The 18,224-nt window shown below is 43.4% G+C and overlaps 1 protein-coding gene across 1 annotated transcript in view; it reads right to left on the reverse strand.

The window, feature by feature from the left end:
• Nucleotides 1-3,088: 3,088 nt before the first annotated feature.
• The window catches only part of LOC138265106 (phosphatidylinositol 3,4,5-trisphosphate 5-phosphatase 1-like), a 32,009-nt gene continuing 16,873 nt past the window's right edge, over nucleotides 3,089-18,224 (reverse strand). Inside the window, exon 3 of the mRNA XM_069212648.1 lies at nucleotides 3,089-4,584. Within this exon, the coding sequence (XP_069068749.1) occupies nucleotides 4,582-4,584 (3 nt within the window). The 3' untranslated portion in view covers nucleotides 3,089-4,581. The remainder of the gene's footprint in view (nucleotides 4,585-18,224) is intronic.

An 18,224-nucleotide genomic window follows, 5' to 3' on the forward strand; every position in this document is an offset into this window, starting at 1 on the left:
GTTTTTCTCATTATCTCCTCTGGCCTTGCCGCCAAAAGTGGGGCCGTGGCCGGTGGGGGCGGGCAACTCCACTAGCTGGAATGTCCTGTGGCGCTGGAACAAAGGGGGTGAGCCTTTGAGGCTCACCGCCAGGTGTTACAGCTCCTGCAAGGGGGAGGTGATAGCATCTCCACCCAGTGTAGGCTTTGTTACTAGCCACAGAGTGACAAAGGCACTCTCCCCATGTGGCCAGCAACATGTCTCGAATGTGGCAGGCTGCTAGAACCAGTCAGCCTACACAGGTAGTTGGTTAAGGTTTCAGGGGGCACCTCTAAGGTGCCCTCTGGGGTGTATTTTACAATAAAATGTACACTGGCATCAGTGTGCATTTATTGTGCTGAGAAGTTTGATACCAAACTTCCCAGTTTTCAGTGTAGCCATTATGGTGCTGTGGAGTTCGTGTTTGACAGACTCCCAGACTATATACTCTTATGGCTACCCTGCACTTACAATCTCTAAGGTTTGGCTTAGACACTGTAGGGGCACAGTGTTCATGCACTGGTGCCCTCACCCATGGTATAGTGCACCCTGCCTTAGGGCTGTAAGGCCTGCTAGAGGGGTGACTTATCTATACTGCATAAGCAGTGTGAGGTTGGCATGGCACCCTGAGGGGAGTGCCATGTCGACGTACTCGTTTTGCCCTCACCAGCACACACAAGCTTGCAAGCAGTGTGTCTGCTGAGTGAGGGGTCCCCAGGGTGGCATAAGATATGCTTCAGCCCATAGAGACCTTCCCTGGCATCAGGGCCCTTGGTACCAGGGGTACCAGTTACAAGGGACTTACCTGGATGCCAGGGTGTGCCAATTGTGGAAACAAAAGTACAGGTTAGGGAAAGAACACTGGTGCTGGGGCCTGGTTAGCAGGCCTCAGCACACTTTCAATTCAAAACATAGCATCAGCAAAGGCAAAAAGTCAGGGGGTAACCATGCCAAGGAGGCATTTCCTTACACATGGTAATAGATGATAATGGCAAGGAGTGTTTGAATCCAATAAAAGTAAGGACTGTTTGAGAGAATGCTATGTTATTGCAAGGTGGAGGAAGCTGCGATGTGAAGGTTTCTGTCATGCTTCGAAATAACAGGGATATGTATATGATGCAGAAAAATGTAAACAGTCATTAAAAGGCACATATAGTTTGGTCACATCACTGTGATGAGGTCAGGTGACCTGCATAAGAAGGATTTAACTAGTGGTGTGAACTTGAAAATAGGAGAAGAAGTGGGAGAAAATAACTGGTCCCCTCTCTTAAACCTTGTCCAAATATTAAAACATCATTCCTGCTTACTTGGGTTCCATTTAAATTCACTCTGCTTTGCTTAAGGCAATAAACTAGATTTATCCTTAATAACTTGCTACCTCAATCCTTGTGTAGTGCCAGAAAACCTCAGTGAGTACACAGTTGCGCTTTCTATTTTTTTTAATTCATTCTAGTCTAGCGTTGACCCAGTACTGTGATTATGTGATGGAATGTAGAGGATATTGTCTTACTGGTATTTGATGTGATAAGCAAATGTGCTTAGTGTAACGCAAAACAAATCAACAGAAATGTATGCAAAGTATTTTTAACACATGTTCGTATTATAACTGTGGGTCTGTCTGCTTGAATTGCATTTTTAAATAAAAAATTTAATGTTCTAAACATTTAAGTGTGGAGAAGTTGTTTGTTCTAAAGCAAGATAAGGTGCAGAGAAATATGAAATGTGGTTAATGCAACAGAATGAGGGTTGGAGGATTGTATTACGCAGACCTAGGCCGGTGCAGTTATGCTGACCTGGGGCCGACTTGGAGTAATATACTAATTTAACCCTATATAAGGTTTCTACTGGATGATGTGTCTAATCCGTCCTAAATTATTAGAGGCAGAGAGATAAGATGCTGGGAGGCGTATTACCCAGTGACACTAGTGACAACCTTCAGGCCTGTAGTAGGTATGTAGGGAAGTATTAAATGGCTTGATAGCCAGAGGGCATAATGATAAAATGGCCAAGGGCAAATAGAGAGATTAGGTGGAAATAATATTAGGGGTGTGCATTCTTTTAATTCTCACACTATTTCTAATTAATTTCTGTTTTGTAGTTAGTGTGCTAATTTTAATACGAATGATTTGTGTTAGATTAGCAAACAATAAACACTTAGGGCCTTATTAGGACCTTGACTGAGGGGTTTACTCCATCACAAATGTTATGGATGTCCTGCCTATTGTATTGTGATTCCATTATATTCTGTGGAGACCGTAATACGGCAGACAGGATATCTGTCACATTTGTGATGGAGGAAACCCATCCGTCAAGGTCCTAATATGGCCCTAAGCATGTTTATAATAAAGTGTGTCCTGTTTCAGAGGGTGTATAGATCGACTGCTCATTATACCATGCAAAAGTTCCCTTGGCATGTCTGTCTTTGCATAACTTCCACAATATTCCTATGAGTATAGCCCAAAGGAGGGAGTGGGAAGTACCAGTCTGACCTTTCTCCCCATAAATTTAAGCTACATAAACATTTCTGGAGGCTTAGGATAATTAACCTTGTGTGACCCTCAAGAAGAGGGGGTACCTGACGTGGTGAAGACAGTCTTAGGTTTGATTTGTTGCACACCGTTCTGTTCCTTTACACAGTGAGAAACATCTATGTGCTACAGCCATTATTACTGAGAATGTGTATTCTAAACTTCTGACAATTGTGCAAAACATTCCGAAATGTGACCCAGTACGTATTCAAGTGAATATAATGTAGGAGATTAGCTGGTTAGTTTTGTGCAAGTACCATTTAGTCCATCCTGTTGATGAATATGGCACAACTGTAGAGACTGGAGGTGGCCTAAATGCTAGAACGTCCTCCTTTGTATGAACTGGCCAGTCTTGCCCCCAATAAACTGAATTTTGTTCCCTTATTTTAGCAATCTTATTTTCCGTTCTGCTTACAAACCTGATTGTCTGTGAACAACAGTCTAGAGGTATTGAAGCCATACCTGGTGATTATCTGTTTTGTGTAATCACAGTGATCCGAATGGCAGCACAACAATGTCCAAACAAAGGTAAATTGTTCAAAAGTGAAAAAGAGGTAAATTTATTAGTCAAAAAGCATACAAACCACATTGCAAGGAAAAGGGCAAATGCACACACCACACTGGCCGCCAATTCCATATATTTATAAGTAACCACAGACTCAGAGATAAAAGTGCCTTGAATTTGAACTTGCTTATTCTGTTGTGGCCAATTTACAAAGGCATTTTTGAGTTTGTGAACTAGTAATCCTGTAGTATTACATCAGATACTCATAAAAATCTTTGTGAATCAGCACACTTGTACCCAAGGGAATGAAGTCTCTAGGAAAAGGTAGTTCTACATTGGAGTTTTCTCCTCTGAAGGTAGATTTTTCTTGGTAGATGATGCCCTGCTTTCTTGGTGGGTTTTCTTTGAGCTGGTGGATTAAGAGTGACACATTGCCAGTGTGGATCTTCGGTTTTTGCTCCCGGTAACTAATCTTCATAAAACTTGCCTTGAAAAAATACTTGACAGAGCAAGTGCTGGGGCTCTCTGTTGGGGAGCCATTGAGATGCAAGCTCAGCCAAAAGGATGTGAACCAAAGTAGTTAGCTAACAAAGAGCTTTTTTTATGGGTAATTTTTAAAACCAGTGGATGGATTTCTGTAGGATAATGTGATGCATACTTTTTAACTACATCTGTTTTGTAACGTGGACCATGATAAAAACATTTTGTACCAAAAATAATGGTTGTCCTGTGCCTTACATCAGCATCTTCTGGATTCAGAAACTTTGATCAACTGTGACATATTTATTGTGTCACTGAGTCTGTCATTGTGAGATTTTCACTCTGAGCCTACCCCTCTGAGTGAGCACCTGTAAGAAGAAGCCACAGCTGGGTAAAAACAGTACCTTCCACATATTAACACAACACCACAAATCATATTTCTTAATGCTTTGCATTACAGAAGCTCTTGTAATATACACATGCCCATCTTATGTCCATCCAGTTCAGCTGGTAAGAGTCATGAGGGCATGGCATAGTGCAAATGTCAAATCCACTGTATTCTTGAGTCTGTCTTTTCTCCTTGCTTTTTCCATTTATATTGTCCGCAAATTGTGAGTTTTAGTGGAGTTGCTTTTTCTCATGTACCTTCTAGTAGGGTTTTTAATACAGACAGGTGGGTTTTGCTTATAGATGTCCTACTAGTACCTAAAAGGACCCTAAAATCAAAAGGCAGGGGAACCATTTTGGACTCAGACCTCAATGAAGATGATTGAGTACTATACCAGCATGCGATGAATGGGTGAAAGCATCCTTAATATTTCTTTTGTTCTCAAAATTCTGAAACTGTCCCTTTTGTAAGGGATGGCTACGTAACATTGCTTAAGCTGGAAAGAAGGTCTACTTCTCTAGGGAGTTCCTGCTCAATCGCGTCATGCATGTGAAGCGTCCACCACTTTTGGCAACATTGCAATGAGCAGATGAAGCTTGGCCAACAGTGATGCAAGGATGGAAGGATACTTGTCGTGTTCATCCTCCTCTTCAGCAAGACATTCACTGCAGGAAGAGTAAAGAAGACAGAGTAAGTAAGTCAATTTTTTCTGAGCAAGACCCACTTTGCAAGAGTATTCCTCTGTGATACTACAATTGTTTGACAGACCATTATTGTCTCACTACAAGCATATCATAGTGGGTAAGCACTCCCCTGGCTCTTTAACACCACCTCCCCCTAAGCAAAAAAGAAATGACTGATGGAGGAAATGTCAACCCTGGTATATATTTAAACAAAAAAATGAAAAGTGCCCCATACCATATAACCTCTTCTGGTCTGCTGCTCCTACCCAAAATAAGAGAGGAGTTCAAGAAAAAGGTGGCACAAAAAAAATGAACATTGGGTGGGGAAGAGTGTTTCAAAACTGAAGCCAGAATGGAGGTGGAGACCACAAACCAACCAAAAAAGCCCTATATGGGTGCTCTTCAGCATCCACCAGTGAGATCCTAGCAATGCAAATTTTTAGAACCATAGTTACGTGAATCCTGAAGATGGACCCTCACTTTTGGTTTTGCATTCAGCAATCCCACACTGATACCACACCAACCGTGCCGAAACTGATAAAAGAAGGAGCTTCCGCAATATTCCTTGGAACTTTGGCGATAATTTTAGTGGGTGGAAAGGTTGTAGAGGCCTACAAATCTTAAGCGTGCATATCTAGTATAAAGTCACCCTGTGGTAAACCATTAGTTTGTGAAGCATTTATTTCAATGATGCATATCTGTCTCACAAGTTCACAACACAATAAGGTTGTCGTTGCTGCCAAGAAAAATTGCACAAAGTATATTAGTTACAGATTGAGATTTATTTTATCTATTTATATTGTATAACCATTAATTATATACATACATTTTTAAATGTCAAAGGTATTGAAATATCGACACACAGGGGGTCATTCTAACCCTGGCGGTCGGCGACCGCCAGGGCTAAAATGACGGAAGCACCGCCAACAGGCTGGCGGTGCTTCCCAGCCCATTCTGACCGCGGCGGTAAAGTTGCGGTCAAAAAAGGGGATCCGGCGGTTTCCCGCCGTTTTTCCCCTTCCTGGGCTGAATCTCCATGGCGGCGCTGCAAGCAGCGCCGCCATGGAGATTCCGACCCCCTTCCCGCCATCCTGTTTCTGGCGGTTTTTACCGCCAGGAACAGGATGGCGGGAACGGGTGTCATGGGGCATCTGGGTTGCAGGGCGTTTCCCGCTGGGCCGGCGGGCGCTTCCTTGGCGGGCGCCCGTCAGCCCAGCGGGAAAGCCAGAATGGCCTCCGGCCATGTGGCGGTTCCCGCTTGGCGGGCGGCGACCGCCGCCCGCCAAGGTAGGAATGAGGCCCACAGTGATTGTGCAGTGCTAAGGCCAGTCCACCCTGTTACCCTCAGAGGATGACATAAAAGATGTGGGGGCCAGTACCACAGAGCCAACTGGTCACAGTCTAGATTTCCTAATACCAGGGCACCCACAGGGATGGTGCTACTTGCCACTAGTGCAGAACAAGTAAGAACAAAGCTGGAGACCATGCAAGTCCTTGGGCACAGTCAAGGGTTCAACCGGTAAGTTCTTCAAGAGTGCACTCTTCCACCAGCTACAGATGGTAACTGGAAGCATCCACAGACTCCCACAGCACAAGGGAGTGGCCAGGGACAAAGCATTCTCACCTTCAATGACAACAAGGAGCTTTGCCTGTCTTACTTGATGTTGATATACATCAAGTTTCCTTATATTGAGCAACTGTCTGAAGTCTCCTTGTGCTCCAAGGATGGAAGCCCCCACAAGCCTCGAACAGGTCTGTCTGTGCTCCAGTGCCCAGCCAACCAGCTGCCACCCAGCTTCTTCTGTAATCTGTCACAGAGACACCTTCTTAAATTCAAACGTTATCTCCAGGTCTGAAAAAATGGCAATCCTACTCCTGAACTCCACTCCTGGATCTTGGCGAACCCTTGTGGGCACCTCATAGGAGAAGAAATCATCCTTGAATAAACAACTGGCCGAGGGCAGGCTAATCCAATCAGAGGTTAGTCTACTTATGCATTGTGTGTCTCTCCAATCTTGAGGCATATTTCCTTCATGATCACTGCATGATCAGTCCTTGTGAGGAGGGCCCTCCTAGCATCTTGGCGCCTGTCTGCCCTATCAACCAGAGATTAATTTAAATGAACTCCAGACCAGGAGGTCTTGACCATCATCCAGCAGAAAGGGAAGAAGTTGTCCCAGCAGTGGGAGTCTTAGCTGTATACAGATAATATCTAGTTCCCACTCCAACCCACCAAGCTTCTACTAAGAACAGGGTGTGGAATGAGGGATCTGGAATTTCCAGCAGAATAAATACTAACTCGGCTCACATTAAACAAAATGGCTCACCATCCTCACCCAATTAACTCACTGGATCTCAATAAACAAAGTCCACATACCACAGTTAAGAAAAGAACCAAAGTGAGTGAGACTGCACAGACTTTACCAGGGGAGATCTGCTAGGCAGCCCATCTCAAAGACAGGATTACAGGTACCACTGAATATAGATGAATGGTGCCACTACTGTCAGCCTACGTCAGTCTGGGTAGAGAGAGCACATCACTCTGTAAAAGTAGAGTGCACTATGCAGGTCCCCTCAACCGCACAGCCAAACTCTAGGGTCTCAATCCAGATGAACAGGAAGCCCCTCAGTGGACATGCAGGATTGTCTTGTTGAGGTAAAGATCAAGAAAACCTACAGTACTTTCTGGTGACTTGCCAGGAGCTCAACAAAGGGCCGGAAAGCACAATCCCCAGAGCCATGCAGAAGACTTCCCATCCCAACACTGTCTCAGAGACCTCTTTGTTAGAGAATCACATTGTCAGAAAGAAGATGTCTGTCTGTAAGATTATAACTGACACTGTGACTTCTGAGAGATCATCTTTGTCTGAAAAAATGTCACTGAGACTGGCAGTCTCAGACTGTCATCCTCTAAATCTTATGTCTCATAGCTAATTACTCTCTAGGGCACTGTGAATATCTGTGTCTTAAACTGTCTCAGAGGATGTCATAATGGACACCGAATTTAAGCAATATCTTAAATAGGGTGTCCTATTTAAGCAAAATCTGACCTGTCGTATGTAAGCAATATCTAGAACCAGGAAGTCCACCATTGGTTCAGCATGTATGGATCCTAGCCACATTTCCAGCATAACCACTGATCATGTGAATTAATTAAATTTCTATTAATTGTATGCCGGTATATGATATGTGATTAGCCTGATAATAAGGGGTCCCCTTAGAGGAAGCCTGGCATTCACAATGAAGCTCAAATCACTGAGGTTTCATACTATCGAAATGTTGAAGCCGAGTGCTCGGTTCAGGAGGCCAAAATATGTTTTTCCGGGAGTCCTCCGTCTCATCAGCTACATGCACCTCAGTCTTTTCAACGCTAAGCATGAGTCAATATCTTGCCATCCACTCCCCGATGTCCAACTTACACTACTGAAGATTGGTGCTACTGACCTCAAGACCAGGGCGGGCTCTAAGGCGGTGCGACTGGTGCCACTGCAGTGGGTGCTGATTTTGAGAGTGGTCACCCTGATTGCAAGTTTATTATAATTATAAAGCCCCTAATGCAGGGTTACGTGCCTCTAGCAATTTTCAGGCAACAATAAAAAAGGCAAAGATAACTGGTGATTAATGTTCTGTCTGGGGAGAGTTCAGAGTTTTCTGTAGTGGAAGTTTTAAGGTAGCGCAGGAGGTTAATATGCCTCCTGCAAAGAATGTGTACCCTGCATATCACAAAGTGAATACAACGCAAATAGGTCAGTGGGTTATTGCTCTTGTTAGAGAGGTCCTTTTGTTACTTACAGTTTCTAAGTTAAAATCCTAATTTAGAATAGTAAGCTATTAACTATTAACATCAAAGAACTGCATGCATTCTGCAAGGTATAGATTAGAGTTTTATAGTTTCTCTGTTAGAAATGGGGTCTCTAATTGGCAGTAGTTTGCACCCTGTCCAAGTAGGGACCCTCACTCTAGTCAAGGTAAGGAAGTCACACAGCTAAAATAATCCCTGCTCACCCCCTGGTAGCTTGGCACGAGCAGTCAAACTTATCTCAGAGGCAATGTGTAAAGTATATATATATATATATAAATATATTTATATATATATATATATACACACACACACACACACACACACACAGAGTAACACAGTGAAAACACTACAAAAGGATTCCACACCAGTTTAGAGAAATAGCCAATATTTATCTGAATAAAACAAAAACAAAATGACAAAAATCCAACATTCGCAAGCAAAGATACACATTTTCAAAGATTAAATCTTAGTATAGCACTTAGAAACACAATAGCTCCAACTGGGGCCAGTCTTCAGGGAGTCGCCCCCAACAGTCCGACGCCACCCGTGGGGGAGTGCAGGCTGGTCAAGGGTTTGCACGGACCCCAGGTACAGTACCTTTGAAAACAATGAGGAAACAAAGACACTGTATGGAGTTGGGGAGGTGAGGCGTTGCTGGAGCCAGTGTTCTGTCGGTTCCTTACTGCTACCTGGGAGGTGAGGGGTGGGTCTTTCCTTCTAGGCAGGGGAGGGGAGGTGAGGCATCAGTTCCTTGCGGTTGCAGGTTCCTTACAATCCAGCGGGGTTGATTAATCCAGCAGGTCAAGATGTGAGGCAGTGACTTTGTGGTGTCGCGATCACACCATGGGTCACAGGTGCTGTGGCGGAGTTGGAGTTGGGTGTCACAGCACTCGGGACTCACTGTGGTGGGACTTCGGAGGCACTGCAGCGACATCAGGCCTGCGGCGCCGGTCACGGTTGTTGCACTCAGCGGGGATCATGGCTCCAGTGCAGGCAGCGGCTCAGAGTGGGACAGCGGCACTGGTTCTGATGACAATCTGTGGTCAATGTACTTGGTGTCTTCCTAGTTGCACGCACTCCAAGGACCCAGGAACTGGATTGGCATGGTGAGCAAAAGAACGATGGATTAAACCCAGATCTATGACTGGAGTGTTTGACAATGTTCAGCATTCCGTCCATCACTTGTTGTTTTTGCTTTGTCGCCCTAAGTGGGAAGGGTATGCCCAGACGTGGGACCCGTGCTTCCCATGCCACTGGATTCAAGCTAGTCTGGCTGATGAGGGGTGAAACCCCGAAACCGGTCCCAGGATGCTTGTTCCCGGTCCAGTGAGGACCTGGCTTGGCAGTTCGGTCTGGACTGTTCCCATGAGGAACAGGGTCAAGACTGATTTGCATATGGCTGGGTCCAAACTGGGGTGGCATGGTGAGCAAAAGAACGATGGATTAAACCCAGATCTATGACTGGGGGTGAGTGTTTGACAATGTTCAGCATTCCGTCCATCACTTGTTGTTTTTGCTTTGTCGCCCTAAGTGGGAAGGGTATGCCCAGACGTGGGTCCCGTGCTTCCCATGCCACTGGATTCAAGCTAGCCTGGCTGATGAGGGGTGAAACCCCGAAACCGGTCCCAGGATGCTTGTTTCCGGTCCAGTGAGGACCTGGCTTGGCAGTTCGGTCTGGACTGTTCTTATGAGGAACAGGGTCAAGACTGATTTGCATATGGCTGGGTCCAAACTGGGGTGGCATGGTGAGTAAAAGAACGATGGATTAAACCCAGATCTATGACTGGGGGTGAGTGTTTGACAATGTTCAGCATTCCGTCCATCACTTGTTGTTTTTGCAGCACAGCAAAGCAACAGGCTCTCCTACAGAATCCAGCTCTTTATCCTGGCAGAAAATCCTCAGTCCAGAAGGATTCTAACTTTGTGGTGTCAGAGGTCCAGTACTTATACTCACTGCTGTCTTTGAAGTAGGCAAACTTCAAATATAAATCTTTGTAGTGCACAGGACCCTGTCTTTCCCTGCCCTGGCTCCAGACACACCCCACAGGGTTGGAGACTGCTTTGTGTGAGGAAAGGCACAGCCCTATTCAGGTGCAAGTGTCAGGTCTGCGTGCCACGCTAGCTCAGAATGACCCATCAGGAAATACAGGGTGCACCCCAGCTCCCTTTGTGTGACTGTCTAGAGTGAATTCACAAACAACCCAACTGTCATCCTGACCCAGACGTGTATTCCACAGACAGGCAGAGGCACAGAATGGTTATGCGAGAAAAGGCCCACTTTCTAAAAGTGGCATTTTCAAACCTACAGTCCAAAAACCAACTTCTTCAAAAGTTGTATTTTTAAATTGTGAGTTTAAACACCCCAAACTCCATATCTCTATCTGCTCCCATTGGGAAATTACATGTAAAAATATTTCAAGACAATCCACATGTTATCCATTTGGAGAGAGAGGCCATGCAGTAGTGAAAAACGAATGTAGCAGTATTTGACTATCAGGACATGTATAAAACCCCAGTACATGTCCTACCTTTTAAATACACTGCACCCTGCCCATGGGGCTGCCTTGGGGCTACTTTAGGTGTGCCTTACTTGTAGTAAAAAGGAAGGTTTGGGCCTGGCAAGTGGGGGCACTTGCCAGGTCGAAATGGCTGTTTAACAAAAGCACACACAGACACTGCAGCGGCTGGTATGAGACATGTTTACAGGGCTACTCATGTGGGTGACACAATCAGTGTTGTAGTCCCACTAGTCACATTTGATTTACAGCCCCTGGGCACATATGGTGCCCTAAACTAGGGACTTAAGAGTAAATCAAATTTGTCCAATAGTGGATAGACCAATCGCCAATACACTTTAGAGAGCATATGCGCTTTAACACTGGTTAGCAGTGGTAAAGTGCCCAGAGCCCTAAAGCCAACAAAAACAGGTCAGAAGAAATATGAGAAAGAAGGCAACAAGTTTGTGGAGAACTCTGCAAAAAGGGCCAGGTCCAACTCTTTCATTACTCTAATGTAGGAAAAACGGTTTAATTGGGTATAAATCAATTCTTAGTATTAAAAGAGAAACCCCAACCATGGTGTTACATTTTAAATTCTGAGTTTGTGCTTCTCCAGACCAAGTACTCTTATTTCTTATACACTAATTTATACACTCATGATTGTTTGTCTCTGTGTAATGTGTGTTCAATGTAAAGTGCTCTGACACCCTATAGTGGAATGAGTGGCACTAAAAAACTAATTAAATGCACCTGAGAGAGAGTGGTTGTGGAGACTTGAGGGGTACTGTTGAATGGTGGTAGTGAGGGAATCCATGGCAGAGGTGGTCACTGGGGGGCACCAACAAACATTGCCGCACAGAGCGCCACCAGCGCTAAGGCCGTCCCTGCTCAATACCAATCTGTCAGAGTAGCAGTTGAATATCATTAGCATATTATAAAATCAGAGACATTTTAAGCAAATGAAAAAGGCTAAGGGGATGGCAAGATGTTAATACGTTTTAGCGAAAGAGTCCATCAATTATTAACACCAGAGATCTAATCAGATAAGGGCCTTGACACTTTTGGCATCTGCTGCAAAATGCACATTGTATAATGCGGTGACCAACACTGATTTCGTACTGCATCCCCTACAGAAACCCTCTGAGTATCATCCAGTTAAGTTCCGCTCTATTTGTTGGCTCTTTGCCTATCTTAGGTTCCATGAATTTAGCCACCATAACAAGTAGAGTTATGGAGTTGTAACTAACAAAACAAGCATTGGCAAAGCCAATACGTTCTGCCTTGCAAGATCTATTGGCTTTGTCAATTATTTTCAAGCATGTTGCACAGCAGCAAGGGCTGTTGTGCAAAATGGCTTACAGTACAGAAAACAAAAAGTGCTACAACGCAGCCAGCCCTGGCCATGTAATAGCGATATTCTTTCTGACTGACACGGGGCGTGTAAGAAGGATGCAAGAGGGGGTAGAAGGGGTGAAGACAAGTAACTAAAAAAAAAAGCATTATGATGTGGCCAGCGCTGCCAGCGTCGCATCACTTTTTTCTGCTAGATGGTGGGGCAAGAAAGAAGAACACAGGAGATTTGGGAGGGGTATGGGAATGCAAGGATGAAGCAGGAGGAGGTGAGAGGGAAGGGCAGCAACAAGGTCACAGGAAGGGGTGTGAAAGACAGGGGAAGCAACAAGGTCGTCGGAGGCAATGGGGGGATGGGGACAATCTCTATGACTAAGCCCGAAAAGGAGTCACAGAGAACACCTAAATTCAAGCAAGGTATTAATCTGATATAGAGATAAAGGCTCCTAATGGCTTTGAGAAGACAATGGCACTGCACTTGCGAGTTTCAGAGTAACGCATAGCCACAAGGGGTCATGATCACAAAATACCAGGAGTCTATGATGGTTATGTTGCATGTGTAACAGCACCTGGGGGCTTGCAAGAAACGTACAGAGCTGATCTACTTAACTTTCTTTGTTCTAGATTAGGACATGCCTCTATGTTTGTGAGATTGTCCTCTACCCTTTTCCCTGACTGACAGAGTGAGTGTCATGATCTGAAAGCTATAATAATCAGAGAGAAAATCTTCAGTGACTACCTCTCCTGTGAGCACCCAAGAGAAAAATTGTTTCTGGGCACAGAGTGCAACAAAGATGGTAACCACAGAAATGTGAGCCCCATAAACACATATTTCCAACTTGAAATCAGGCCCCACTCCAATCGAGGGTGGTTCTGTGTGGAATGGAGGCAAGCAACAAGGACATTTGAGTGGGTGGAAGGGACAGGGAAAAGCAACAAGAAAATGGGAGGGATGGGGGCAAGCAAGAAGGACGGGAGAGGAGTAAAGTGGGCCTGCAAACATTCATGGAGTGTAATGACACTGATAGCAGACAGGAAACTGTACTTAATAAGGCAGGAAGAGAGGAAGACATGAAGAGAAAGTGGAAGCAGGAGGCGCTGACCAATGAGAAGCAAGGAAATGAGAGTGAAATTGAAGCCAAACAATGGTAAGTAATGGTAAGTAGGGAGTGGGCTCTATGCCCGTCTTAAGCTTTTTTTTCACAATGAGAGCACATGTGCTGTCTGAGGTGGAAGATAAAAAAGAGCAAAAGGTTAGCAAGGCTACTTTCTTGAATATTGTCCTATAAGCAAAAAACACGTGGTCATTTGCTCATGCATAAATGGAATTCAGAAAAGAAGTAAAGGAGCTCTTCAGGACAGCTCAGCAGTTGCTGTTTCCCAGGTGTACTACAGGCAATCTTCGTGAACTCCCAAAAATTCTAATATTTTTTTTAAATATAGGAGGAAACCTAAGGGAATATATTTCTTCATAATACCTGCCAGTGAGAAATCCCACACCATTATGATGAAGGCGAGCCCAAATTTCGAAAGTAGGTGTGTATGAAGTTTGTATAATTATGCAACATTTCTGCAAAGTTCTACAAAATTAATCTTAGTTATGCAAAATTTAAATCTGTCATTTAGTGCTATACTTTAGCACAAAATACAACCACGTTTCAATTTTTGACGAGGCAATGCATTCTGCACTAAAGACCCACCCACCTTGAACAACAGCCGCTCGTGTTCTGCTGTTTGCATGAATTCATGGGAAATGTTTATGGTGAATGGTCAGCTTGAGGTACATTTTAACCGTGAATGGCATATAACTACGTGACGTGGTTTAATTTTAGGAATTTCACATATCAAGCTTCACCCACAATTCCAGACATTATGCTGGAGTATTAAAAAGTTTGCCAAGGTCCTTTTGAAAGTGCTATGCGACCATGTTCTCATAGTACTATACAAACATCACCATACAAATGTATAACATCACTAAACAAATGTTGATTGTATATGTTTTTGGTGAATAGAATAAATCTGTAGGTGAATTGTCATCCAAGTGTAAGTCAAACATACAAAGCCAATGTACAAGTAGAAATTCTCGTGAGTAGACAAAAGGTCGAAATTTACTCACATGCATAGGTGTAGCTTCATTTTGTGAATGGGACATTTGCCTTTGCAAGTTCTGCTTCCCATCTTTCTCATTGTTATTTTCTCATAGTTTATGCCAATAGTTTATGCCAATAAAATATTATCACATTTTACTTTGGACTCATGCTTTGAATTTAGTATGTTTCACGGACATGGTAAAAGTAGGATCAGTGCTCTGGAAGGCATTCATTTGTTTTATTGGTCAAGTGTGTAGGGATGTTTCTGCCCCTTTTCTCACTGTATTAGGAAATGCCAACAATTTGCATGTGATATTCAGTAAGTAAGTAAGTGATTTTCTTTATTGCAAATTAATAAAAATCAACGCATATTTACACCACAGATGATTAAAAATACAGAAAGTCAATTAATTAAAAGCAATGCTGCAGGTCTTTAAAATAAGCGTGGTGTGTAAATCCTGATTAAATTAAAAAGGGCCAAAGTCATGCAAAATAATGTCCACTATCACCAACCTACTATGGGGATTAAATAAAGCCGGAAATCATCCTTGGAAAGGCATTCGTAATTTATGATTCACAGTGTTGCTTAAAGGCTTGTATTAAAATGTAATTACTTTTAAAGTTTTGCTTATGATGAAGATATTTAAATTGCACTGTGAGGTGAAGAGCAATCCAAGTTTGTCATACAAAAATCTCAAATCCCCCTGGCTGTAAGGCCCGTTCAGAAATAATTGACAAGGGCATATTCTAAGGTACAGTAGAGGGACATCAGACCTAAAATCGTAGTTTGCAATAAGTTTGGCACTAACCAATCAGTAAAGTGCAAAACAGCGCAAAGACTATTTCATGCTCTTTAGCTGGCATAGCAGCGAATGGCGGAGTCCAAAAGTGTGCTAAAGAACTGAGGGTTAAATTACTCGGGAACTTGCTTATTATTTAGAGAGCAGCCCTCTAACCTGCAGTAAAAATGTTGTTGCTCTGCAAGCGAGCTGGTAGTTATGCCCGTTTAGGAGCGCCATTGCAGCAGGGTGGCAGGATCTGATCTGAATGGCTCTCAAAGCGAGACATAACAGTTTCTGTTTAAGAGGAGTGACCTCCGGGCAGACACACAAAGTGTGGTACGTTTTTTTTAAACATGCTGCACAAACGGCAAATGGGGTTTTGGCCAAGTTTGCTTCAACCCAGGACCAGCTCTTTAGATGGAAAAGCATCCATGCGAAATAGGAGAAGAGAATGTTAGTTCCTGTGATGTCAGTCGATAGGTAAGGTTGAGGACTCCAAATGGTGTATGACTGAAGAACTGACCATCCATGACTCTGTTGGGCCAACTCTGCTTTGTCTAATAACCAGCAGTGAGATCTGAGTACCTTGTTAGTAATTTTTTGAACACCATAAAATCGATGTTTAAAACCCATGCTTTAGCTAGATTTGAATTAATCAAGGATTGCTTGAGTACAGTTGGCCAAGTATACCTATGGCTTGTGATATTTAGTTCGAAGACAACTACCAACATGTGGTCCAACCCTGGCTCTACGATATGCACCTGTGTGGGTTCAAAACCCACATTTCACCCAATGCCAAGTCTTTCTGATTCTCTCTTGACACTAATCACACTCTCATAGTACACATCGACACAAATACTAAGGCTCCCTTATACCACCTTTCTCTGCTAAAGAAAGTGAAACCATTTCTCACAGAAAGTAACTTCAGAGCAACCATTCAAGTTCTCATACTCTTGCATATAGATGGTGGCAATGCTCTGCTCCATGAGGTCTACAGAGTTGCCTAGATTAATGATATCCTACATGCTGCAGCATGCCCCATCAAAGCCTGAAGAAATATAATACTATCCCCTGATGCAGCTCCACTGGCTTCCCTTGCCAGATTCCTCCAACTTCAAAACAAACTGCATTATCCACAAAGCCATCATGACCGTACCCATGTCTATTTTGTTGACAAGCTCACAATCACAGGTGGCTCTTGCACAACCACAGCCAGGACACCATCAGAGTGTAGGTGAAATACAAAAAAGAGCGCAACAGGCCTTCTCCATCTCACACACAGGATATGGATTGGCATTCGCATATCCTTAAGAAGAGCCAGACCCCGCTCCACTGCATTTTTCTTGTGTACCTCATACTACTAGTCATACTTTTGCATAAAATTCATCATTTGTACACAGAGCCACACATTTATACAAATTAAACACCAAAAAGGGTTTGGATTTCACAATCCACCAAACAAAATATTGTAATCCCGGCTTCAGTTGGTATTTGTGAACGAGTGATGCTTCTTCAAGTACAGGTATTTAAAAAAACCTCACAGGAACGTTCTGTAGAATGTAGAATTCAACAAAGTGTTATCAAAGCTCTACGTTTTCCCAGGCTCATGCACGAGAGGTTTATCCGTTTTTGACCTTTTTTTTATTTGCATGCTAGGAGTGGAATTTCTGACCATAAAATTCAATGAAAGAGACTGAAGCACGCCCCAGTGGAACGAGAGGACTCTGTGTAATTTGTCTACAGGTGTGCATTAGAATGATGGACGTAGAGGCACAATTAAATGCGCTGGTTTGGATTTACAATTGTTTACCATTTTCTTGATTCGCTGTTGCAAGCTTTGTATATTTGTTAAAGGGGAGGCGGGCTTTAAGACGCTACTATGGCTAAAGCCAGGGAGTTGGCTTGTCTTGTTCACTATCATTTTTCCCAACTTCAAATGGCAGGTTTTGCACCTAAAGACATGTTTTGCTGCGTTTCCCCACTGAATTATAATGTGTTTACTTAAGTTCATAAAAGACGTAGAACCAGGTTAATGTGTGCTGCCATGAGGAGATTAAAGAAAAGGCGCTGAATAAACAGAGCATGCTTGTAATGAGTGCAGCCAGACGCTGTAAATGGATGCTCTAATTGAGTGCAGCCAAGAAAAAATGAGTAAAGGTAAAAAACGCTGTGCAACTTTAACATACTAAAAGAAGTTCCACCCACCAAAGCGGGTGAGAATGAGAACCGGGGTCACGCAATACTGACACACAAGGGAAACAAGCATTGGTAAATGCAGGAAATATGCTACAGCCAATAGAAACAGAGGAAAAGTAAGTGACAAGCACAGGAACCAATTAAAAGAATGGAAAAGCAAGGGCGAGATGTGAGCCCATTTTAAGATATATTTATTACAATATATTTCACTGGCGAATCCTAACCAGGGTATCCAACCTAGCTTGTTTCAGAATCAAACAAGCTACACCTTTTTTAAACAAAACAGAACACTCCAGAGGAAAGTGAGGATTGATAATGGAACAAAGTAAAGGTGACATTTTTCGACTAGTAGCAGAGTAGAGAATCAATTGGCAAGCCAGATTTGGAGTGAGCAATAGCTCAACTACATAAGGAGTCCAATAGGAAAAAATAACTCATGTAGCCCAGTTCTCCATAATCAAAGAGGTGGATGGGACACAAGGGAAAATGCTCTATGGTAATTGTATCATGAATAGCAGCAGTTTTAGAAATACGAACTATGGGGCTGGTTTAAGAAAAGTGGCGCTGCACCCCATCTTAGGTTGATGAACCTTTGCAGTCTCATGTCACTGTCAACACAAACCAGGCACAGTGCCATGAGCCACTGCCACAGTAGATACTAAGCGTTAGCCTCACTGACAACCAACCAGGTCCATATTTTAGTAAACCCTTCAAATTCCTCTGTGAGCCATATCATACCTCTTGCCTTATTCTGTTTTCTACTCAGCATTTGGGTAGCTCATCAGAGTTTTGAGCATCATTCTCAGATATAACTTATTGCAGTGCCACGGGAAGATACTGTAAAGGTAAATTGTCTTTGAGACCAGCTACTCCCCCAAAAAATGAAACTATTGAATCAATCACT

This window comes from Pleurodeles waltl, chromosome 11, assembly GCF_031143425.1.
Source record: "Pleurodeles waltl isolate 20211129_DDA chromosome 11, aPleWal1.hap1.20221129, whole genome shotgun sequence".
Lineage (NCBI taxonomy): Eukaryota > Metazoa > Chordata > Amphibia > Caudata > Salamandridae > Pleurodeles > Pleurodeles waltl.